General features: G+C 52.1%; 1 protein-coding gene across 1 annotated transcript in view; it reads right to left on the reverse strand.

The window, feature by feature from the left end:
• The window catches only part of MYO19 (myosin XIX), a 29,239-nt gene that overhangs the window by 4,413 nt on the left and 1,131 nt on the right, over nucleotides 1-23,695 (reverse strand). Inside the window, exons 2-20 of the mRNA XM_090291977.1 lie at nucleotides 22,159-22,309; nucleotides 19,201-19,339; nucleotides 18,717-18,865; nucleotides 17,068-17,181; nucleotides 12,395-12,527; nucleotides 11,914-11,983; nucleotides 11,292-11,394; nucleotides 10,662-10,758; nucleotides 10,466-10,542; nucleotides 9,064-9,154; nucleotides 8,459-8,630; nucleotides 6,733-6,806; nucleotides 5,893-6,014; nucleotides 5,658-5,771; nucleotides 5,221-5,397; nucleotides 4,858-5,010; nucleotides 3,732-3,839; nucleotides 2,780-2,850; nucleotides 1,077-1,180 (exon numbers count right to left, since the gene is read on the reverse strand). Coding sequence (XP_090148103.1) covers nucleotides 1,077-1,180; nucleotides 2,780-2,850; nucleotides 3,732-3,839; nucleotides 4,858-5,010; nucleotides 5,221-5,397; nucleotides 5,658-5,771; nucleotides 5,893-6,014; nucleotides 6,733-6,806; nucleotides 8,459-8,630; nucleotides 9,064-9,154; nucleotides 10,466-10,542; nucleotides 10,662-10,758; nucleotides 11,292-11,394; nucleotides 11,914-11,983; nucleotides 12,395-12,527; nucleotides 17,068-17,181; nucleotides 18,717-18,865; nucleotides 19,201-19,339; nucleotides 22,159-22,170 — 2,080 coding nt within the window. The 5' untranslated portion in view covers nucleotides 22,171-22,309. The remainder of the gene's footprint in view (nucleotides 1-1,076; nucleotides 1,181-2,779; nucleotides 2,851-3,731; nucleotides 3,840-4,857; nucleotides 5,011-5,220; nucleotides 5,398-5,657; nucleotides 5,772-5,892; nucleotides 6,015-6,732; nucleotides 6,807-8,458; nucleotides 8,631-9,063; nucleotides 9,155-10,465; nucleotides 10,543-10,661; nucleotides 10,759-11,291; nucleotides 11,395-11,913; nucleotides 11,984-12,394; nucleotides 12,528-17,067; nucleotides 17,182-18,716; nucleotides 18,866-19,200; nucleotides 19,340-22,158; nucleotides 22,310-23,695) is intronic.

The raw sequence follows: 23,695 nt of genomic DNA on the forward strand, positions 1-23,695 counted from the left end.
TTTAATCGCCCAGTGCCTCTTGGGAGGCAGAGGCTGCCAAGAAGACACCGCAGACGAGAAGCAGCAGCAGAGTCAACCAGGGGCCGGGGGACTTGGGCGAGAGACAGAGCAGTAGAGCAGATCATGGAGAGGAGGAGAAAGACAGGTGGGGAGGAAGAAGAAAGGGAAGTGACAAACTGTGCCCAGGACAGGAGAAAAACAAAGAAGCATCCCAGCTGGCTTTGGTGGGCCCCAGGGTAAGGCTGTGTGGGTGGCAGGGGCCCCAGCCTCAGTGATAGCCACATGGCCACAACCCCAAGTCAGGGTCACAGGCCAGACTTTTCCCTTGAGATCAGCTTGCTGAGTGCCCTGGCACTCAGGGCTCAGCAGCTTCCTCAGACCGCTTTTTCCCACTGGCCAGGCATAGTTAATCATTTTAATTTTCTCCTTTCCTGTCCCTCTACAAATCAAATGTGTACCCGGTCTGACCAATTTCTTCCCATTTCCTGACTGTGCGCACATCTCTAGCTTCTCTCTGCTCTGGCCAACGTAACAGCCATGGGCTGCCCTGTGGCCCCCACAGTGGTCTCCAGGAAACACGAGGCTGACATCACTACCTTCTCTGGAAGTGCCTCCCATCTACCCAGAGAATAAAGTCCAGCTTCCATGACTGGGCTCCACCTGCCACTCCAGCCTCACCCCCCACCATTCCTTGCCCTTATGAGCTGATGACACTGAATGGTCTGGAGTTCCTCACACTGCTGTCTCCTACCTGCAAGCCTCTGTTTAGATTACTTCTATCATGTGGAATGCCCTTCACCTGGTTAATCCGATCTGTCCTCAGATACCACCTCCAGGAAGGCTTCCCTGATTGACACCTCCCTAGTACCACCCAACAGCATCCTGTTCCTACTTCTGCCATTCCATTTTCCCCGCTGTTAAATTGTCTTTTTGGAGTCTGTTTCCCCACTGAACCAAGAACCATGAAGGTAGCAGCGTTGTGTTTTATTTACCTCTGAACCCTCAACCCCTAGTCCTGAGATGGCCCAGGGTATGAGCTCAGTAGAACAAATGACTAACAAATGGGCCCCACTCACCTGAGTGCCTTTGATTAGGAAATAGGCTCTGGAGGCCAGGGGCTGTGCGAGGACGGAACCTTCTCAGTAGTTCATACCGTTCCACAAAGTTCTGGTGAGAAACCCTGGAGGCGAAAGGAAGTGGAAGGAGAGAATGAGGTGACCTCATCCGTAAGCCAGGCACAGCACTTGGGGTACCACAGGGGTGACTGCCCCACTGCATGGACAAGGCTGCAGTTCTGAGAGATTACTAGGGTCACTCAGCAGGAAGCCCACAGAGACCACTGTAAACTGGGTCTCCTCTCGCTGTGCCCTTTCATAGAGGATATGCTGCCTGCCTCCTTCCAAAGGGGTGCACAGGCCTCCCCCTGGACAACTGGATCCCGGCCACCTCGCACTCCTGCTTGGCTGTGTCTCCCACCCGGCCTCCTTCCCTTCCTCCTGGATTTCGCTGCTCCCCTTCACTCAACACTTCTCTGAACAGCTGGTGACATCTGATACCTGTGCTTCTTCCTCTGAATTTGGCTTCAGTCCCCAACACTGCACCCATGTAGCTCTTGTCACAGCCATCAGCAAACATGATGCCACCGAACCCTGTGGTCAGTGGCATGATCCTGGCTTCCTCCTTCCAAGTTCTTGTTGCTGGATTCTCAGAATGTGAGCATTCCTCAGGGGATGCCCCTGACCCCTTCTCTCTCCCCGGGATTTCCTCTGGTTCTTAAGAGCTCTGCTGAGCCCCAGCCTGTCTACAGCCACTTCAAACCTGTCCCTGCCACCCTCCAATCTGGGCCTTCTTCAAACCACACCACCTCGGGAACTGTCCTCCGATTTGCCTCCATTTGTCCCCAACTGAAGCCAGGAAGTTGCCTCTGCAGCCTGGAAGTGGACTGTTCCCCTGCCCAATACCCATGGTCAATCAACCCAGTCCTCTTTCAGTCACGAGCCATACTCCAGTTTTGCCCACTTCTCGTCATCTTTCACTGTTGCCACCCTCATCAGGGACACCATCTTGCCCGTACACCTGCAACAGCCTTTCACTCATCTCCTCCCTTCCCTCCTGACCACATGGTCATGCAACTTCCACATGGCAGCCATGGAATATGAATGAGAGCACAGCAGTCCTTCCTCACAATGCCCAGCAGCTTCAGCACCCTCAGCACAGGCTGCGACACCCTTGCCTGGCTCCCCGCCCCTCCTCCCAGTTCTCTGGGCTCCAGTCACTTCAGCATCTCTCAGTTCCTGACCTGGAACTGGAGTTGCTGCTCACTCAGACTGGAGTGCTCTCCTCCCCCTACCCCCCAGTTATTCCCAGGCTGGCCTTTTCCTTCCCATAGGCCCAAGCTGCCTAGAGGGCCCCTCCTTGACCAGCCCAAGGATCCCCTCCTCCATTAGTCTACCTAATAGCATTTTCTGTTTCTCCCATAGCACTGATTAGCTTTATACTTCTTGTTCGTGTTTCCACGGGAACGTATACCCTTAGAGGGCAGACTCACCCCTCCTTATTCACTGACATATATACCAGAAATAGAGCTAGTACCAAATCGTGCACAGAAAGTGAATGGATAGATGACGAGTCCAGCCCCTTGAGTTCCAGGCTGGCATCTGCAGAGCTGCCTCTTTCTCTTCATCTCCATTCTGCTCTGGGCTGGGTGGGCTCTGGTGAGGCCTGAGCCTGAGACCCACCCTGACATGGGCTCTGCCCCTGCAGTGACTGGCCCACTCACCGGATGGGGAAGCCAGCCGCACTGATGTGGATGGTCTCCACAAGGCCACAGGCCTCCAGCTGGCTCAGGACCTGCAAGGGTGGGGAGACAGGGTGGCACCTGCAGCATGGGGCCAGCAGGCCAGAAATGGCCCTCCTGTGGCCCTGCCAGCATGGACCTGCAGGGTCTCCTGAGGCTCTGCTGGTTGAGATATACTCTCTGGGGCAGTGAGAAAGTAAGAACTATTTCTCTGCTGGAAAGGGTCCCGCTGGCCCCAGGTCCCCTGTGCAGTGCACGGCTTCGGATGCAGCTGAGGCAGGCACTGGTCCTGGCTCGGTCTCACTGGCCCCAGCAGTCAGGAGGCAATTCCTATTTTCATTTCATTTTTTGTAGGCAATCAAGTGAGTCATAGCGGAGGGGCATGGGAGGTTGCCCTGTGAAGTCTTCTGGGACCTGAGCCAAGTCTTTACGGCAAGGCAGAGGGTCCTGGCGTCAATCCTAAGACCAGAGTGACTGTGGGACCTTCTGAGCCCTGTCCAGCACTCACACCTTGTCCACATCCCTTGGAGCCAGTACCCCGAGCAAAGGGTAACTGCTGGCCACAGGCCACTTTTGCGCAAATTAAAGAAACAATCTAGACTGTGAAGTGAGACAGATTTCAGCTAATCTCAAACACCGCCCATTCCTCTGGGCAGCTGCAGTCTCTCATCAGGGCACATGGCTTGGTGAGAAGAGAGCAAGAAGCAATGGAGCCCCTACTTGCTTCCTTGGCCAGATCACCGTGCAGTGCACAGACCACACAACCATCAATGACTGTCCTGCCAGAACTGGGGAGACAAGCCCTCCTGAATGTCAGGCCCAGCCTGAGAGATCTCTAGTCACTCCAGTTGGAGCAGATTCCTGCCCTTCAACCCTCCAGGGCCTTAGCCCCTTGGGGCTCTCTGCAAAGCAGCTTTGGCCCTGTGTGAATTACCTCCTCCCGAAGGAAGGTCTGTGCCTGGCCCTGGCTGTTGGGCTTGATGCAGCGAATGTAGTGGGGTGTGGTGCTGTGCAGGACCTGCAGAAGCTGCTCCAGGGAGGCCTGCGGAGGGGAGAGTGTGGGTCAGGCAGAGACTAGAGCAGCCCGGGGATGTCAGCTGGGCCCAGGTTAGGGACTGCGTCAAATACCTCCAGCAGCCCTCCCAGCCTGAGACCAGGATCCTCGCGTGCCCTGGGATGACTGTCGGCGGCTCTCACTGGCTGTGCCCAAAGCACACCCCTCCCCTGACCTCCCAGTGCTCCCCACCTCTGCCTCTAGGAAACTTTCTTGACCTGTGACCCTCCACCTGGTTGGTCTCTCTGCATCTGGTCTCAGCCACTCCCCCCCCCCCCCCCCAGCAATCTTCCTAGAAAAGAACAATCTCAGAACCCTCTGCCATTCATTCAGGCAACAGCTGTTATGAAGCCAAACCCCTTCCTGTGTGCAGGAAAATGATGTTCATGCTGCTCTGAGCTCAGGGTCTAATGAGCCACACAGACACTGGGCAGGCCCCCTTAGGGGTGTGTCTGAGGCTGGACAGGAAAGTGCTGATCAGACCTGGGCTCCCCTGGGTATCTTCTCAAGGAGGTGATGGTTATACAGAAGTTTGTGGAATGAGAAGGAACAAACTAAAGAGAGACGTGGAGGGTGGAGTTGGAGGGGCCGCGGTGAAGAACAGAATGTGTTGAGACAGTAGAAAGCGTAAAATACAGGAGGTGACAAATCTGCTCTACCCAAGGACAAAGTTTGAGCAGGAAGCTGGAGACCTGAGAATGGATCAGGTCACAGGTCAGAGTTCATGAATTATTGCTCTTCTACAATCTCCCATAAGCAGGGGGTGAGAGACCCCACTGCGCCACCCAAAGACCCTAGGCTTCCCATCATGTCTGTTACACCGACCGTCTGTCTGTTTCCTGCCTCTGTCTTCCACACGGTACTGTCAACTCTGTGTGGACCCAGACCACGTTTACGTAACCCGTCAATGCTCCCCAGTGAACAGCACCAATCCTGCGAGGTACTCAGTAAATACTTGAGAATGAGGAGTGAACCCAGCACATCACATCAGCACCACAATACCCACCTTGAACTTGGACACCACGGTCAACACAGGGGCCCTGCTCTGGCCAGAGGGCTCCTCCTGAGACTTCTCTTCGGGGTCAGTAGGAAACAACATCTTGAGCAGGGGGTCCTGGGACTGCTGCAGGAGTGTGGTCAGCTCAGCGGGGACAGGGTCCTATTGGGAAAGGACAAGGGCAGTGGGTGAGGGCAAGCCCCAAGTCAGAGGCAAGCTGGTCGCCTATGAACAGCAGACCCAGTGGGACATGGGTCACGCCCAATTAGCAGAGACCCCGCGCAGAAGGCCCCAGAGGTGACCCTGGATTCTAGGGAGATGTTCAGGAGGGGGGACACACAAGGAAGCTGCCATGTGCGGGCCCAGTCTCACCTTGTTCTTCTCCACCAGGCCTGCGGTGTTGTACCGCACGGGCCCCGCGTAGTGCAGCACGATGAAGCTGGGCTCCCGGCTGAGCCTGTCATGGCCCAGGCAGGGGCTGCCTGACAGGGCGCTTTCAATGCGCGTCTGGAGCTGCGCTGCGCTGCTCGGCCGGTTAAGGCGGCATTCCTGCGTGGGGCAGGATGGGCAGTTGCCAAAAAAGTGAGAGGGGCTCCCCACACCCTCAGTCCCCACCCCACCGCCGCAATGGCAGCAGACGTGTCACACAGGCATTATAGCAGCCCTGAGAGTGAAGAAGCACAGGGAACCGCAAACCCATCTGGCAGGGGGGGAGGCAGAGGCACAGACAGGGCACAGAAGAGTCTCCACGGTCCCAGAAAAGCCCAAAGCCCAACTTGGGTGCTCAGCACACCAGCTGACCTCCCCACCTCATTTATGAGGGAGCAGATGCTGATGGGGCTCCCCTCGATGAGATCCAAACAGGTCTGGTTGTCCTGGTAGTTGACAAAGGACCACTCCAGGCCCTCAGCTGCGTATTCCTCCTACGGGGCAAGGAGGGCGAGGGGACAGAAGGACCATCCTACGGCTGGCCTGCGCAACACCGCGTATCCCAGGTGGCATCCGAGAAGGAACTGAAGGTTAGGTCCCGGGGGCCACGCTCACCTGCTGAGCCCTCAGGTAGTGCGCCACGAAGTGCTGCTGCAGCTTCTCGTTGGCGTAGTTGATGCACAGCTGCTCCAGGCTGTTGTCGGGAAACGACTCAAACCCGTACACATCCAGCAGGCCTGGGGGGATGAGCGCGGAGCCTGTGGGGCCACTGCGGGGGGGGGGGGCACTGGAGCCCGGGGTGGCCCTGCGGGAAGCCACCTCCTTGGCAGCCTGGGGATGAGGCTGAGTGAGCATGACACCCACTGTGGGCAGAGCACCCTGCCCCACCCAGGGTTCCCACCTCTACCCGCGCCCCCTTCAGAACTCAGTGCAGGAAGGAAGACCGAGTGAGGTGTGAAGGGCAGCCCAGGGCACCAGGTCCGTGTCTGAGTCTGAACCCTGAGTCTGTGAGGGAACCAGGCCCTGGGGAATGTTTTCTGCGTCCAAGCCAGTTAGGGGGCCCAATCTCCCAGCCCAGCTGGTGCCTGGGATTCCACCGCTCTGTGAACAGATGTCACTGACGCCTCTGAGCTTTACTTCCATTCTCCCCTGGCTCCACCGCCGCTGTGTTTCACTCCCACTCCTCTCCTGACACTGCGCTGGGTCCCTGGAGCGAGAGGGGGCCCTCACGGACAGGCGCCGCCTGAGTCTGCCTGGCGAGCTACGGACCAGGTGGACGTGGGCACCGGGGAGAGCAGAGATGTCCTCGCCCGAATGCTGGGGGACAGGTGAGTAGCTGAGGATGCAGGAACAGGGAAGGAGCTGCCCAGGTTAACATAGTGGACCCAGAGTTCCCCATTCTTTTTTTAAAAGTGTGTTCCTTGGTGGAGGGGAGCGGGGGGTGGATCCTGCTACCTATGAAAGTGGTCCAGGAGTTGGGGTCTGCACAGATGCTGCTGTTGATCACCGATACCAGCCAGTCAAATAGCCTGTTGGGGGGATGGGGGTGGATTCTGGTGAGAGAGGGTCAGGCAGAGCCTGAGGGGTGGGGAAGTCACTCCGGCAGCCAGGGCCTGTGTTCTGAGCCCAGCCTGTCCTGACAGACTACAAACGCAGGCTGTGGTGGTGCACACTCCCAGGCCACACAGAGCCATCCTGTCCTCCCAGCAAGACTGAGCACAGCACCAGCTGGACTCAGGGGCTAGACAGGCAGTGGTCTACCCATCACATGTCTTAACACCCAGCTGGTGTCTTGACAGAGGGGCTGATGCACAGGCCTGGCGTGGGGTTTATAAAGAAGTGAGCTAACTGGGCTCCCCTGCAAAACTCGACCTATGGAGCCCAAAGCTCAAGGCCCCGTCACATCCCCCCACTCAGTCCCGCACAAGTGGGCCCCGAGTCACCTGGGGCCAATGATGGCACCCTGCCCTCTGGATCCATCCCTACCCCAAGATGAGGTAGTTACTGCACAACGTGGAGATACATGCAAAACTATTATGGCGTTTCTTTCTTACAATTTTTCTTAAAGTAATTGCTTTGCAAGTTTTTTCACTTCAGGAAATGGTTTCTACTTTCACAACAGGGGATTCAAATAGCCAGTTGAGGTACTAAAAACGAGTGAGCCAGTGACCTGGCGATCTGCTGTGTATATCACGTGCAAGACATCCTGTGGTCAGAGGCTCGCTCTGTGATTGCCGTTTACCTACTCATTTTACAGTCACTTGACGCAAAGGCTTTAAGAGTCTTTGGCCTGAAATTCTGATGTAACGAGCTTCGAGGCAGTGGGAATGGCGTCTGGGTTCAGGCTGGGCCCAGCTGCCCTGGCTGTTTTCAGAGGATCTTACTCCCTCAGCAGTGCTTCTCAGGCTCTTGGTTCTTTGAGAAGTTCATAAAAGCAGGCAGACCCTCTCCCCAGATGCCCACATTCCCATAGCACACACACATGCACATACACACGTTCTGTCCCCTAATTTGTAAGGATTCTGGGACCCACAACACCCTCGCCCTGAAGGTTTGTTCTCAGAACCCAGGGTGAGACACCACTCTAACTGCATGGCCAACGTGGTGCGGATGTGCCCGTGTGACCCACTAGGAAAGGCCAGGACGCCCCCCCCCAGCCCCCCGTTCTGGGCACCCACTTGCCACTCCCTGTGTTGCCTGAGCTGTTGGGCTGAGCTTCTGGCTTCTATCTGCCACCATCTATCAAATTCCCCAGGTGACTAAAAAGAGCTGAGACACAAGGGCACATGGAGAAAGAGGAGCCATTCACTAGTCTGCACCTGGAGCTGCAAGGGTGCCCGCTCACCTCTGGGGCCTGCTTTGCCAGTGCAGGGCCAGACAGGCCTTCCTTGTCTATAGCCAAGGTCAAGGCCGGCAGCTGTACTTAATAATGAGCTGAATGCAGGCCAGGCCGTGCCTGCTTCCCCACACACAATATTCCGAAACTAAGGCCAAGGGCCTTGCTCGGGGAAATCCCAGGAGCTGCTCACTGCTGTCCCCAAGGATCTGGGGAGCAGGGAGAGAAACCCATCTGCTTTATCTGGCAGCCCTCACCCGGGGCCTGGGCCTATTGCATGACAGTGTCTCGTTCAACTCTAGTGAGGGGAGAACTTGGGAGCAGGCCAGGGCCCAGAGTGCTCACCGTGCGTAGACCAGTTTGGCCAGACAGTCTCTGCGGGTGTCGCACTCGGCTTGGGAGCAGGGCTTCCGGAACACCTGCTGCTGCCTGCCTGCCCTGATCGTTCTGACCCTCAGTATCTCCAGCAGAGGGTCTTCTGGGAGCCTCAGCAGTGAGGCCGATGTCCTGACAGAGCCTAGGAGGGACAAACCTTCCATCCCAACAGCCCTCTTCATAAGGCAGCAAAGCCACCCAAATGAACAGAGGAAACCCTTCTGGTGGGCAAAGAGAGCTGCCAGAGGCAGAGGCAGGACTTGAACCCAGGACTTCTGTGTCCCAGTGCACACTGCCATGTGTGGGACAAATTACTGTATAAACCCCCGGGCTCTCGTTTGCTCATCTGTAAAATGGAGACAGTGCTGCCTGCTTCAGAGGTGGGGTGAGGAGTGACTCACCCAGGGCTGGGCCCTACAGCTGATGGGTTCATCAAGGGCATCGGTGCCAAATTTCACCCTCTGACCTCCCACCCAATCCCACCCCTATTGGCTCTTTTCTGGGCAGCACCTGCCCTGCTCCCTGGGTATGTGACCAAAGCCTGAGGCGCAGTCCCCTGCCACCCCTGCTCTCACACTGGGCATCCTCCATTAGCTGGCAGGGCTGGGCTTCATCCTCAGAGGCAGCAAACCAGACGTTGCCCAGGTGCAGTAGTCCAGCTAGGACCTGAGGGGCAGGAGCAAGGAGACATGAGGTGGGCACCTTGTCAGGGGCTGGAGCCTAGCCTGGGAAGGGCCTCTCTTCTGCTGAATATAATCCTAACAGAATAGCAGCTCCCAACTACTGCCCACTTACTCCACGGCTCTGCCAGGCACGGTTCTACACACGTTACATGCATCATCTCGGCTAATCTTTCAACGTCAGTGAGGGATGTGCAGCAGCGATGCCCATGGCAGACGAGAAGGGGAGTGGCTATGTGAGAACCCGGGCAGTCTGACTTCAGAGGCCTCCCGGGGCAGCTGGGGGGCCCCTTGTCACCCAGCCTGTCCCTGTGCCCCCACCCCCCTGCTCCGTTCCTCGTGGAGCAGGCTTGCTTCTGTGTGGCTGGTGGGCTTGGCTTGGACTCCCTGTGGCCCCTTCTCAGCACAGCTGGGCTTCTGACGGTCCAGCCTGGGGGAGGATCTGTGACTTTGGTCTCTGTACAGTGGGGTCCCTCCAGCCTTTGCACCCAATGACCCTCGGGGATGAGCCCCCAGGGGCTCTAGATAGAAGGCTGCTGTGCCTGAGGAGCAGTGTGGCTGGGCAGAGGGTCATGCCATCCCCCGGCCAGCACACCTGTCTGGACTCCCATTGTTGTTCCCTCCTGCTGTCCCTCTGACCAAGCGCCTGCCTGGTGGCACCCACACTGGTCATTACCCCCTTCCTGCCTTAGCGGCCCCATCTGGAGGGGGAGGTCACGTCCCACCGCACCGCCGACTCCCTGCAGTGGCTTCCCTGTGGGTGAGGAGGTGGGGGGCAGGGAGGCAGGCAGCCCTGTTAGCAAAGAAGATGGGAGAAGGGAGGATACCAGTAGGGACGAGAGGAGCCAGCTCCCCTGGGTCTGCCTGCCCCAAGAAATGGAAAGTGGGAAGGTGGGGTTGCTATGCCTGGTATGAGCTCTGTATTAGTGGCGTCCGCCTTGGGCAGGTCATGTTATCCCTCTAGTTTTCTCCAGCATGAAATAGGAATAATCTCCGTACACTCAGGACTGTTGAAAAACCAAGTGAGCTAAGAGGCATAAACATGATTTCCATATTCTGATCGCTGGGGCACCAGCTGAGGCAGGCCCCTCGCCCTCTGGGTCTGTCTGTCACGGTGCTGCTTCATAGCGCGGAACTGCGTGCCCAGGCCCTTTCCGCCCAGGCTCAGGGGCACAGAGCAGTGGTCAACTTGGAGACTGCCCAGCAGGGCCCAGAGCCCTTGATTCTTAGGAAGAGACTTATAAGTTTCAGAGAAGAGGCTGCCTGTCAAATGTAAGTGTGTGGCTTTTCTTCTGACCTTAAAGACGTTGTTCTGGGTGGGGTTGTTGATGCCCAGGTGAAGCATAGCCTCTCTGGTCACCTCAAAACAGTCCTCTGAAAAGAAACCCAAGTCACAGCCCAGTGTCAGGACCAGAGGTCGGCAGAGGCGGTGAGGGGGAGGGAGGCAGGCCGTGAGCAGAGGGTGGGCGGGTGCTGGGTAAGGCTCCCCCTACCTTCCAGGGTTCTCTCTGCGTTGGGCAGCCAGGAGAAGGCGGCTCCCTCGGGGAGGTGCCACTGGAGCCTCTCCTCTGCACGGGCTCCTTTGCAGATCTGTGGGAGGGGGACAGCTGGAAGTGTGCAGGAAGCGAGGCCTGCAGAGGCCTGGCGCTGAGGGAAAAGGAGTGGGAAACGGCAGTGACATCACAAGATGGAGAAGTCGCCCTAGAGCACCCCAGGCAGTCACGTGGCAAAGCAGCAGTTCTGCACGTCTCCAGCCTGGTGTCAAAGGCCCTGCCATGGAGGCCTGCAGCCTCCTGTCGGGAAGCCCCCAGGCCCAACCTGAGGGCAGGGGGACACACTCTCCATGCTTTGGGGGACCACCAGTCTGACAAAAGAGGCACAGCTCTGCAGTCCTCAGTACCTTCTGGTTTCACAGAGGAGGTACTACACATCCCCATGCTAAGCCAGCCTGGGAGCCGAGGTCCAGGGTGAGGCAGCATTGCAGAAAGTTTGCTGGAGTAAGTGGTGGTGTCGCTGAGAGAGGGGAAGAGGCAGGCGTGGGGCGGGGCACGAGGGAGGGTTCAGAGTCATAGGCCCATCTCCACCCTGTGTCGGGGCAGCTGTGGGCCCCACCTGGCACAGACCTGGTAGAAGATGTGGAAGTTCCTCTCACTGGAGGCCTGGCAGGCCACTCGAGTTTTCTCTAGGAGGTAGGTCTGGATTGCAGCTCCAGTCATCTGCTGGGCCCTGGGCACAAGCGCGGTGAGAGCCCATCAGCTGCCCCTTTGTTCCATAGGCATTTACTGTGTGCCAGCCTGCGACCTTGCAGTCCCTCCCCCCAAGCTCTTCCACTTAGCCAAAGGGGAGTCTGAGGGCTAGGGACCACTCAGCAGGTCCCTGAGTGGTCTGAGACATGCTCCTGCCACCAGCTAAGGTGGGCAGGGCGAAGGCCTCTGTAAGTCATTATGTCCCATCCCAGGGCAGAGACAGAAGCCCCAGTTTCAAGTTCAGGGGTGTGGCCCACAGAGGTGGCTGTTTAGAAGTCCCCAAGCAAGGGTAGAAGCCAGAAGGAACACATAGGCTGTGACAAGCACACTGTCCCTAAAGCTGGAGCAGCCCTAGTGTTCTCTAGATTCCAGGATCACCCTTAGGGTTCACTGATTCTTATGGTTCCCATATACATGCATGCCAGGAGGGGCAGGGTTCTAGCCGCTTGCAAACTCCCTGCCCCAACCCTCCCATCAGTCAGGTGGCAGCAGCAATTACCTGTTCAGTTGGAGCTGGATGAACTTCCCAAAGCGACTGCTGTTGTTATTCCGCAGCGTGCACGCGTTCCCTGCAGATCACACCTCTGTTTACACGGCTCCCCTGTGTTCAGAGTCCTCATGGGCCAAGGTGATGGCAGGGATGCTGGGCCATGTGGCTGCCCTCCAGTCATCTAAGGCCCCTTTTTGGTTCCCGTGCCACACGGGACAGGACTAAGGAACGGGCACTCGGGCTTCGGCAAGTGGGATTCAGGAGTTAGAAGAACTCCAGCACCACAGTCACACCCGCCTCGGCCAGAGGAGGGATGACTGAATGACGGCACTGCTACTGGAAAGAGGCAAAGGGCACCTGGGAGGAGGCTGGGAGTCCAAGGCAGTGGATGATACGCTCATCCCCCAGCCCCCAGAGAGGGTCTCACTGCCCCTCTCCCGGCAGAGGGGATGGGGCTGAGGTACTACTGTGCAGAGGACACTGAGCTCACCAAAAGCCTCCATGACAGGGTTGGAGTTCAAGATTCGCTGCTCGATCCTCTCAGCGATCTTGTGGCTCTCCCAGGATGCAGGCGAGGAAGCCACCACAGCGTAGAACTTCATCAGGCAACGGGACGTCCATGTCTGCAGCAGAAACAGCCCGTGGGAGCTGGGCCCCAGGTCCCGCCCACCTGTGAGCCCGCCTGAGGGCACGGTGCCCACTAGCAGTCTTCTCCACCATGCTGGGTGCTGACCAAACGGGTGGATGCTGAATTCAGTTGTGTCCTTGGGCGAGGCACATCCCCGCTCAGTGAAATGGGGGGTGCTTACCTCTGCTTCTCCTAGCTCCAGAGGATGCATTTAAGAGATGAGGGAGCCTGGGGCAGAGACAGGACAACACACCCTGACCTCAGCAGCTACTGTGTCTCTGAGGACTCAGCCAATATTCATTATTCTGAGCTAAGGACACATTCCATGCTGATTTTTTTTTCAATACCAATCCTACAGATGTAGGTGCAATTATACCTGTTTTCAAAATGATGAAACTGAGCCACAGGGAAATTTTAAGTTTTATTGAAGATCACATATCTAGTAAAATGATGGGACTCTGATACACACCCAGGCAATGTAATTATAAAATTCTTACTATTTTGTTTTCAATCAGCTAAAATGAGATATATTTTCATTTTAATTGCCAATTGTTTTTTGGTAAAACATAGAAATACAATAATTTAAAAAAAAACCTCACTCTAGGATATGTTCATTGATTTGATAGGAAGAGGTAGGGGGAAAGAGAGAGAGAGAAAGAAAAACACTGATTGGTTGCCTCCCATACATGCCCCAACCAGGAATCGAACCTTTAATTCAACTGATTGAGCTGCCTGGCAGGGCCAATTAAATTTTTTTTTGAGATTTTATTTATTTACTTTTAGAGAGAAGGGAAGGGAGGGGGAGAGGGAAAGAAACTGATGTGCAAGAAATACATTGACTGGGGACCTGGCCCGCAACCCAGGCTTGTGCCCTGACCTTGAATCAAACCAGTGACCTTTCAGTTCGCAGGCCAGCGCTCAGTCCACTGAGCCACACCAGGCAGGGTGCACTTTCATTTCCAAAAGATATTTTTCCAAGTAATAGAATTCTATTTTCTTTCATCAGTTTTGAAGGTGTCACTTTATTCACTTTGAACTTGCAGTTTTTGGCAAGATGCCTGCTGTCATTCTTTGTTCCTCTTTATGTCAGGTTTATTTTCCTGGCTTCCTTTAAAATTTTCTCCTTATGTTTGGTTTGCAGCAATTTGACGATACTATGTCTAGGTGTGATTTCTTCCTTTCATCCCGCTTAGTTTCCTTAACTTCTAGGGTCTGTGCTTGCCACCGTTTGTTAATTTTGTGAGGTCGTACTTCTGACTCACATCCTCTTCTCGTGAGACACCAATTACAAGTATGGTAAACCATCTGATATTGTACCATGGCTCTTGGTTTTTCAATTTGGATTATTTCTATTGACCTACTGTCAAGTTCACTAATGTATTCTTTTGCATGTCTGCTGATAAGCGTGAAGAAATTGTTCATTCTGTTTCAAATATTTATCATCTCCATTGAACTCTTTGTAGTACCATTTCTCTGATGAAGAGATTAGAATAATCTTTTCTGGAGACAGTAACAAGCTCATGAGAAAAATTATAAATATTCATGTTCCCACAAGTTTAGAAAGCTACCTATAGTGAGGCCTCCTGTCTATGTATATAAAGATTCTAATCAGTTGCTTAATGCTTTATTCTTAAGTATGAACAGAAATTCAAGGATCATTAACTATTGATAAACTTCTTTTACATGAGTGACAAATATAACAGGAAATGGAGAAAAAGGTACTAGAAAGAAATAGAATCCATGCAAGAATGCCAGTAAAAATCATGAAATATACTCAATGATAGGTGAAGATGTTAAACTGATGAAATAAGACCAAGCTACCGGGGGGAAAAATAATATTCAGAGAACAAGAAAGCATTCTCAAAATTAAAGGATTTAACAAAAATTCAGAATTCAAACCATTGAAAGGCATTTTGATAAAAACAAACAAACAAAAACTGGAAAGGTAAAGTAAGGAATATCTTTCAGAAGACAGAACAAAATGTTAAGATATGGAAGAATAGGTGAGAAAAATAAGAATGTTAGACAATTAATCGAACTTACTAAAGGGAGCTCCAGAAAGAGAAAGCAGAGGGGAATGAATTATTAGATATACTACAAAGATATTTCCCCAAACAAAAAATGTGAGTTTCCAAGTTAAAAAGACTCACATAAAGTATCCAGCATAGAAAGTAAAAAAGACCATGCCAAGGTAACACCATTGTGAGTTTTAACACCTATGGATAAAAAAGATCCTAAAACTTTCTGGAAAGAAAAAACAAATCACATTTATGGATCAGGATTCTCCAAAGTAACGCTCCAAAGAATACATGAGAAAAAAAAAAACGAACTTCTAGCTGTGGCTGGTGTGGTTCAGTGGATTGAGCACTGGCCTGTGAACTGAAAGGTCACTGGTTTGATTCCCAGTCAGGGCACATGCCTGGGTTGTGGGCCAGGTCCCCGGTTGGGGAGTGTGAGAGGCAACCAATCGATGTTTTTCTCCCTCTCCTTCTCCTCCCCTTCACCTCTCTCTAAAAATAAATAAATAAAATCTAAAAACAAACAAACAAAAAGACTTCTAAATTTGAAATAAAAATTTTCTACCTGAAATTATAAAACCCAGCCAACATATCCAATTTGAGGCAGAATAAACATTTTCAGGTGCAACAACTCAAAAATTTGCCCTCCACTTAACCACTTTTTTCAGGAAGCTACTAAAGAATGTGCTCCGTAAAAACAAGGCAACAAAGGAAGAAGGGCAGCCCTGGATTCCAGCCACAGGGGATGCATCATGGGACGCAGGGCACTCTGGACTCCCGGAGGGAGGCAGAGAGATCACCGGTGGCAGCAGCGTGGCAGTAGCCCTAGGCAGCCGCCTCTCCAGAAGGGAGATCTGAGAGCTCTAGGAAGGGCATCACAAAGAAAAAGAAAAACAGCCCGATGCACTTACCAGGTGACTAGGCTGGAAAAACTTTGGTAACAAGTTTGGTAATAATTTAATAATAGACATACAGAAACTAAACAGGTGACAAAAATGGGGTAATTAAGTGAGGGAAAATAAAAACTATACAAGAAAGGAAATATAATCATAGATTACATGATTCTGCTGTGAACAATTATACATGATTATAATATAAATACTGCATATTAACTTAATTAGAAATCATGATAAAATTACATATGTGTTTGCGAGTAGGGAAATAGGACTAAATCCTTATCAAAGTAGGAAATGAAAAGATCAGCTCCAAAACTGAGAAGAAAAAAAAATCAATAACTAACAGTATAAGCATGCCATTTAGAAATCATAAAAAAATGTGAAAGTAGCCAGAGAGGGTTGAAGGATATGGGGCAGGGTTGCTGCTTTTCTTTGTAAACTTTGTAGTATTGCTTGATTTTTGAACTATGCAACTCCGCTATTTGTTAAAAATAAATTAAAAAAATATACCAGGCCCAGTCCAGGACCCCAGCGGCTGCTCAATAATGAGTTACCGAGCTCTGGCTGCATGCATCTCGAGCGAGGTCAGCCTCAGTTCCCCAGAGGGACAATGGGCTTTGTTTAGGAGCTGGACATCTGCCATTGCACTGGCCACCTTGATAGAGCTCTCGAAGATCCCCTCTGCACCCAAGTCCAAGTGCTCATCCCTGCAGCTTACTGTCTTCATCTGTTTCCTTATCTATCTTTCCCAGTGGACTAAGAACCCCCTTGCCCCCCGCCCCCCGCCCAGAGGCTACCCCAGGGTCTAGAAGCTTGCAGGTGCTCAGAGCTCAGCACTTCCCTCATATGTGAGGGTAGACAGAGGGGGTTTATGGTCCAAAGAATCCCTTGTGAAGGTGAGTTTTGTGGAAAAGGTGGGGTGGCTGGGTGAGGCTTGGCAAGGAAGTGGCAAGGCCTGGGCCAGCAACCTCCTCTGACCAGCTATGCAACTCCTGACCCATCCTTGTGCAACCGTCGGTCTCCTTGCTGTGGTTCTGCACCAGGGAGCCACGTGAGCGCTCCAGCAACTTCTGGCCCAGGGCACTGCCCCTGCCATCATGGGCCACGCAGAGGATGCAGGTGGGCTGCTGCAATAAACGCTTTCCCACGAGGAATCCCAGCTACCTCTAGCGTCTATGTGCACTGGTTCATTTAATTCTCACAGACATCCCATGAGTTAGGTGTTGGTCTTCCCCTCCTCGTCATTTTATAGGGGAAAGAACTGAGGTGTGCAGAAGCTAAATATCTTTCTGATGTGCTTTGAACCACTATGCTGGAATCCCCAATAGATGACTTTTGTTTCCATTAGTGTCAGAGCTGGGAGAGACCTACGATGAGAAAAGGAAGGCTTGGGGAGGAAAGGATCCCACCCGGAGTTACATCAGAGCTGCTGGAAGAGCCTGGCCTAGAATCCTGTCTCTCGATTTCCTTTCCAGCTTACCCACCACTACACACTGACTCCCCGCGTAAGCCAGCCTGTCTGGGAACGACCAGGTAGCAAATGGCTCCACGAGGAACGACCCCGCTGCCTCTCTGCCCGCCCAGACAGTCATGAAGTTGAGAGGGCGGGAAGTCCTCCTACCTTTCCAGCACCACTCTCTCCGCTGACAATGATAGACTGGTTGACTGGCTCGATCAGGCTCTTAAGATTCCTGTAGGTCTGTTCACCCACACTGAAGATGTGGGGCTTCAGTTTCTGAAACATCAAGGGGTGAGAGGTCACGTGAGAGAATGCCAGTCTTCAAGAAAGGGCTGATCCAATGACGGCTGAGATCAGTAGCCTGCCACCAGCAGTGCCAAGAGGCCTCCCTTAGAACAACTTCCTGGCTGTAACACTTGTAGGCCCAATGGGGACCCCCACAGCGCTTTCCCCACTCATCTTCTCTCAGTCTGGAAGCCATGCTAGCCTTGAACACTTTACCCTCCCACTTTACCTTTTTTATAATTTTATAATTTTTTTCCCCTCCCATTTTATCTTAATAGTTTTGTTCTGCTCTTTAGTATTTTATTATTGTACTTTGTAGTTAGCAAAGAAGTTCCTTTCAAGGTACTGCCTAGGAAGTCTGCATTAATTGGATGGCTACCCCTATTTTATAGATGAGAAATCTGAGGTTCAGAGGAGTCAAATAACCTTCCCAAGGCCACTCAGCAAGTGCAACCATCTGATTGCACTCCAACGCCACTGTTCTCCTTTTCATTACCTAACGTCAAGTGTCTTCAATGCGCTAAGTAACAAGGTGGGCACTGGGGAAACAGAGGGGACGGTGACGTGGCTTTTGCCTTTGAGGAGGCAGGTGCAGTGTGATCTCAGCTCTCAGGACAGACCCCACAAGGATTCCACCTGGACACTAAGCACGCGTGAGTTCCTGGAGGGCCAGCCCAGCACTGCCCAGCCCACGTGATCACTTATCCACAGCGTTCTGAAGGGAGAAGCCACAGCTCTAGATGGTGTCAGAGCTGTTCCTTGCTCCGCCTGCTCCTGCCCCAGTCACCTCTCTCCTGGACGACTGCCAAGTCTCTAACTGTTCTCCCCGCCTCCTGTCTCACCTTCCTCAGCACAGCTCCCCAACTTACAAAGTGATCATCCCCACAGTGGGCTCCGTTCAGTCCCACCTCCACTCCTGACGAAGCAGCTCTGCGGATTCTCTCTGTCTGCTGTGTGGCCTTAGACCCTTCACCACCAGCCTCAGATGACATCTCTTCCTACCTCGTCTGCTGCCTCTCTCCCAGCAGCCCCTTCCTGCCAGCAAGTCTATTCTTGCCTCCGTCTGAGCTCATGACGCACCTGAACACCAACCAGTCTGTTCCCTGCCCGCACTGCCCCCATCCCTATCCCCGTAAGAATTTTATTCCTCTCAGTAAAGATGAACTGGTGCTGAATTTTCTAGGGCAATCCTTATCACATGTGATTTTGTCCTTCTCCTAAATAGTGGTTTGTTAAATACACAAATATACCTTTGTAAATCCCTTCCTATTAATAAATTCACAAACGAGAAAAGCATGCTTTGTCCTATGTCTCTGTTTTATGATCCAAACTCAGTTAAACAGATGTTGATTTATCTCCCACTTTGCACCAAAAATTCTTTGAGTTGCTGGTGGGCAGGGCTGTGGCACCAGCAGATTTAAAATGACTGCATGGCTGATGAATAGGTGGATAAGGATAGGGACGCTGCAAGGAGGCCCAAGGGGAGGGAGAGGAGCCCCGAGGCCCAGGAAGTGGCTGAGTCTTACCTGGGGCTGAGGAGCCTCATGGTACTCTTGCATTAGTTCTGGCGAGTAGAGCTGAGGGATGGGCTTGAAGGGGTTCAGAGCCACCAGGGTGCAGCCAGCATTGGTGTAGAATGTATCTGACATGTACCGGGCCTGCAAACACCTCAGGACTGAGGCAGAGGTGCTTTTAGCAAACTCTGGCTCAAATGTAGACACAGGCACACACAGACATCTGCCTAACAGGGCTCCCTCTGCAATTAGCCAAGAGCCATTCGATCCCAGCAGCTCCCTGATGAATAGGTACAAGATCTAATTAAGATGAGTGCCAAATCTGGAGCAAAGTCTGTGCTGGGAGCCCAGGGGCGGCTGCCAGGCAGGTCTGAAGCAGCTTCTCTGGCTCCAGGTCAGGAGCCCTGCCTGCCTTGGTCTGGCCGGGTTAAGCTGTGGCCACACCAAACCTCCACCCTCTTGGAGATGGCACTCTGGAGGAAAGGGAGGTCCGTACCTGTCTCCAGTGTCACAGGATTCACCTTGGTGAGGTCATCCAGCAGGTGCAGTGGGGCCTCCTGGCCCAGGAACTCCTGCAGGTCTTCTCCGAGGGCTTCTCCACCATGGGCATCAGGGCCCGAGGTGTGGCCATTCACCTGGGAGGGAACAACAGGGCCAGGAGAGCGGGGACCCAGACCAGCTGGCGGCCCTGCGGGGTTGGAGGACTGTACAGCAGAAAGAGAGCTGGCCTCCAGTGTTATAGTGGTTGGGTTCAAATTTCAGTTCTGCCACTTATTAGACGTGTGAGCCTGGGTAAGTTACTTAACCTCTCTGAGCCACAGCTCTTTTTGTAAATAAAAGAAAATAAAACCAGTTCACAGGGTTATTGGGAAGAAAGCTAAAAAGTGATATACAAAGCACTTAGTCCTTGGCACACAGTATATATTCAGTAAATCAATAAAAGCTATTCCCTCTCCTATGCCTTGAGCACCAGCTTCCAGGTTGGCCAGCCACTAGTCTTACTGGGCCTGGCAGGGGTGGGGGATGGGGCGCGGCTACAGGAGTGTCCCAAAGGAAAAGAACCATGCTATGGGTCTTTTTTGAAAGAAACCATTCAACTTGACATGAAAAATCAGCTGTGAGGTAGCTCCATACCTTCATCCCCTGCCTCTTGGGGCTTACATTTAGTCTGGCTAGTTACGTAATTAGTTTCCTCTGGCCTGGGTCTACTTAAGAGGCTCAGAAGTCAGATGAGGTCAAGAATGGGCACCAAGGGGAACAGGCCTTCTCCTTCCCCCACGCATGATGCCAACACTTTCCACATGTTTCTTCTCCCCATTTCTCCTCGTCTCCCTGGGGCTGTAGGGAAGGTGGGGCGGGGAGTAGGACAAGACAGTCACCTGGCTGAAATCCACTTTCAGAGGGAGGGGTCTGTGACAAGACATGTGTGGGTTTCCAGTGAGACTAGTGAACCCTGCAAGTTCAAACCCCTGAAGCTCCGGTGGCAAGTGTCATCTGAGAGGCTCTGTAACAAGTTTCTTTCCAAAGATGTTGCCTCTGCTCTGCACTTGGGCCCACCATGACTCACAAGACAGAGTCCTGGCCTCCAGAATAAGTGCTGGCGTCACGTAAATATCCCGCTTCGGGGGGTGAAAATCACTCATAAACCCAGCCATAATTTATGAACAGCTCTGATCTCTAGATTTGAGTCTTGATTCCACCAATGAAGTTGCATAATCTTATGTAAGTTTTTTCATCTGTTTGTGCTTCAATTCTCCTAATTTGTAAAATGGAAACAGTGGTAGCACCTACCTCATAGATACTAATAAGCACATAAAATAATTGTAGGAGGCACCTGGTGTATATGCCCCCAAATTAGCTAGTGTTAGTCTTTTAAAAACAGCTCTTCTCATTAGGCAATAATATATCAAGGGCTTTAAGCCTACATATGTCCCTTGAGCCTGCAATTCTGTTTGTAGAAAAATGATCCTGTGTAAAAGGCCATAAGGTTTAGTATACATGAATCATTTATAACTATAAAAACTTGAAAACAACCCAATTTCCTAATAGTAGATAGCTTATAGTACATTCTTACCATGGAATAAAGGTTACAAAAAATGATACCTTTAAATGTTTTAAAAATATAGGTTAAAAACATCTAGGATATTCTCTAAAATGTTGGTTATCGCTGAGTAGCATACTTATGGGTAATTTCTTTTTCATTTTTTTATTGTTGTGCTATTACAGTTGTCCTCCGCCCCTTACTCTCCCCTGCCCCGCCCACTTCCTCCCTCTCCCACAGTCAATCCTCAAAATTATGGGTAATTTTAATGTTCTCTTTGCTTACCTATATTTTCTACATTGCTTATTATGAATATGACCTTGAATAAGTCACTTAATATCTCTAGCCTTACGCCCAAAATGAAGACATAATAGCACTGAATACTGCATCTTTCTTGAGGACTAAACACAATTATACGTGTGAACTCCTCACCATAGTGCCCACTACCCAGCAAGGGCTCAATGCAGAGTAGCTGTTCCTATGTTTATAATGAACATTACAAACCATAAAGAGTTTGGAGCAGACAACTGTCATGCCTGCTTCTCTGCAGCCTTCAAGCTTATTTCGTGAGCCAAGAGGCAGTGTCTGCCATGGCTCCCTTAAGGCTGGCTGGCCTCACACTCGGTCATCCTGCTGAGCTCAGGCACTTCCCTGCCTAGGACTCCATTAGAGGGCAGGTATCATCTTAAACATCTTCCTCAGTCCAGTGCCTGGCAACACTTAGTAAATAGAAATTCAGCAATTATCTACTGGCATTCTCTCTGGGCCAAGAGCTGCATGTGAAGGATGACATGGGTATGCGACAAGACTCCACGGCGAAGGGTGAGTTGGAATCCGGCTCATTTCATGTCCCCATAGCAACCCCTCAAGTACCCTGTCATGTATTCATTCATCAGATCCTTCTATATTTCCACGCAGGTCCTCTTCTCCCACAAGTTCACACAGACTGACTCTGTCTGGACTGCTTATTTTCCTTCTCCACTTGGCTAATTCCTACTTATTCTTTAAGGCTCAGCTTCAAGGAGACATCTTCAGGGGCATCTCTCAGCTCCACATCCTTTGGGAAGCACCAGGCTTCCACTGTGCCTCAACAATTCAGGCTTCCAATGACATCTCTCTGGTCTTCCTCACTGGTTTAGGCTTGTCAGGTCATCAAAGTGCCCCCAGGACTCCCTTACCCACCCCAGGGGAAATGGCTCAAAATGACAAGAGGAGGGATTCAAATTAGGTATCAGGAAGAACTTCTTAACAACAGGTGAAAGGCACTGGAATAATTATCTGAAGAGAGAAAAGAAGAAAAGACCCTTAAGGGGTCTTTTCCTACCTTCCAGCCAGGACAGTGAAACCTCCTTCAGACAAACGGAAGATGGGGAGGTGCTTTAGGGCCTGGGTTGTCTAAGGGTGAGGTTTTACCTGCCGGAGCATCCTGCTTTAGTGTGGTCAACCAGGGTTCTGGGCGCAGGCACAAGGAGTATTATCCACCTAGTCATGAGGACTCGGGCCGGGACATGGGTCCAGAAAAGGGCTCAGTTCTGGAGGAATCTCAGATGAGTCACTCCAGAGCCTACAGCATGAGAGAGAAGGCAAGGGCCACACATTGGTGAGGGCTTCTCCAGGGTGACTCACTCCTGCTCCTCTCACTAAGTAGAGGAACCAAAATGAGAACCAGAGCGAGACTGGTCAGAGAGGGAGCATCTTTTCCGTTTCCTGCCAGTTAGGGAACAGGGGAAACTTTTTAAGAGCTTCTGGAGGCTCCCTGGGCTCCTCCAGGGCTAGTTTTACTACAGGGGTTTGGGGAGGGGAGGGGCTGCAAATCTGGGTCAGTGTGGAGGATGGGGACAGCACGAGGCAGAGAGGCCTGGTGCTCTATCCTCTCCACTAGACAGAAACATCCTATTTTAGTACAGCCAGTGGTTGGTGGGGTGAGAGGCTGAAGACAACCGGATGCTCCAGGAAGAGAAATGTGGGAGAGAAGGCACCGCTCAGTCATTCACAGGTAAGTCACATCACCTTCCTGGCCCTGGCTTTGATTCCTCATCTTGCAAATGGAGAGAGCAAAATACCTCAGTCACTGTGAAGGTCAAAGAGGCCATGGATTGAAAGCACCCCACAAAGTACAAATCTGAATATTCACTCAGAGGGGGGAATAGTTAGTGCAATTAACAATACTTGGGGGAACTAATCAGGTGGAACACTCCAGTGTCAGCTTTACGATGAGAATTTCAGAGGGGAATCCCTCTGAGAGGGGGGGTGTTGTGAGGCTGGGTGCAGACCAGTCTCTGAAAAACTGTAAGTGACCCTTGGACTCAGAATTTCCCAGGCCACACACTGGGAGGCAAGGCGAGGAGAGGATGAGGGATGTCTGCAATGGCTTAACCTTGGTGGAGACTTTCTTGAGGCTCTAAATACATCTAGTCTTTGAAACTGGAAAACGAACAATTCAGGCAGAGATGGTCATCAGGACTGTGCTGGACACATTCACCCTGAACACCGACTGTATCTCGTCCAAAGCACAGCTGTGAACAGGGCTCGGAAAACCCAAGAACAATAACCCCTCCTCAACTGGAAGCTCATTTTAGAGAGGACCAGAGGTGAAGCACGAGAGGTTGTGAGGTTAGTCCCAGAGCCCATGCCCCCCTTGGATGCACATCACTAGAGTTCCTTAAGCTTTATTTCCTTATTTTCAACCCTCACCTAACTCCTAGCTCCTTGTGAGGTATTTTGCTCTCTCCATTTGCAAGATGAGGAATCAAAGCGAGCTAGGGAGGTGATGTGACTTACCTGTGAATGACTGAGTGGTACTTTCTCTCCCACATTTCTCTTCCTGGCATCCGGTTGTCTTCAGCCTCCCACCCCAACCACTGGCTGTACTAAAATAGGATGTTTCTGTCTAGTGGAGAGGATAGAGCACCAGGCCTCTGTGCCTCCATCTTCCACATCACACTGACCC

The sequence above is a fragment of the Furipterus horrens genome, unplaced genomic scaffold (genome assembly GCF_987537825.1).
Source record: "Furipterus horrens unplaced genomic scaffold, mFurHor1.1.pri manual_scaffold_11, whole genome shotgun sequence".
Lineage (NCBI taxonomy): Eukaryota > Metazoa > Chordata > Mammalia > Chiroptera > Furipteridae > Furipterus > Furipterus horrens.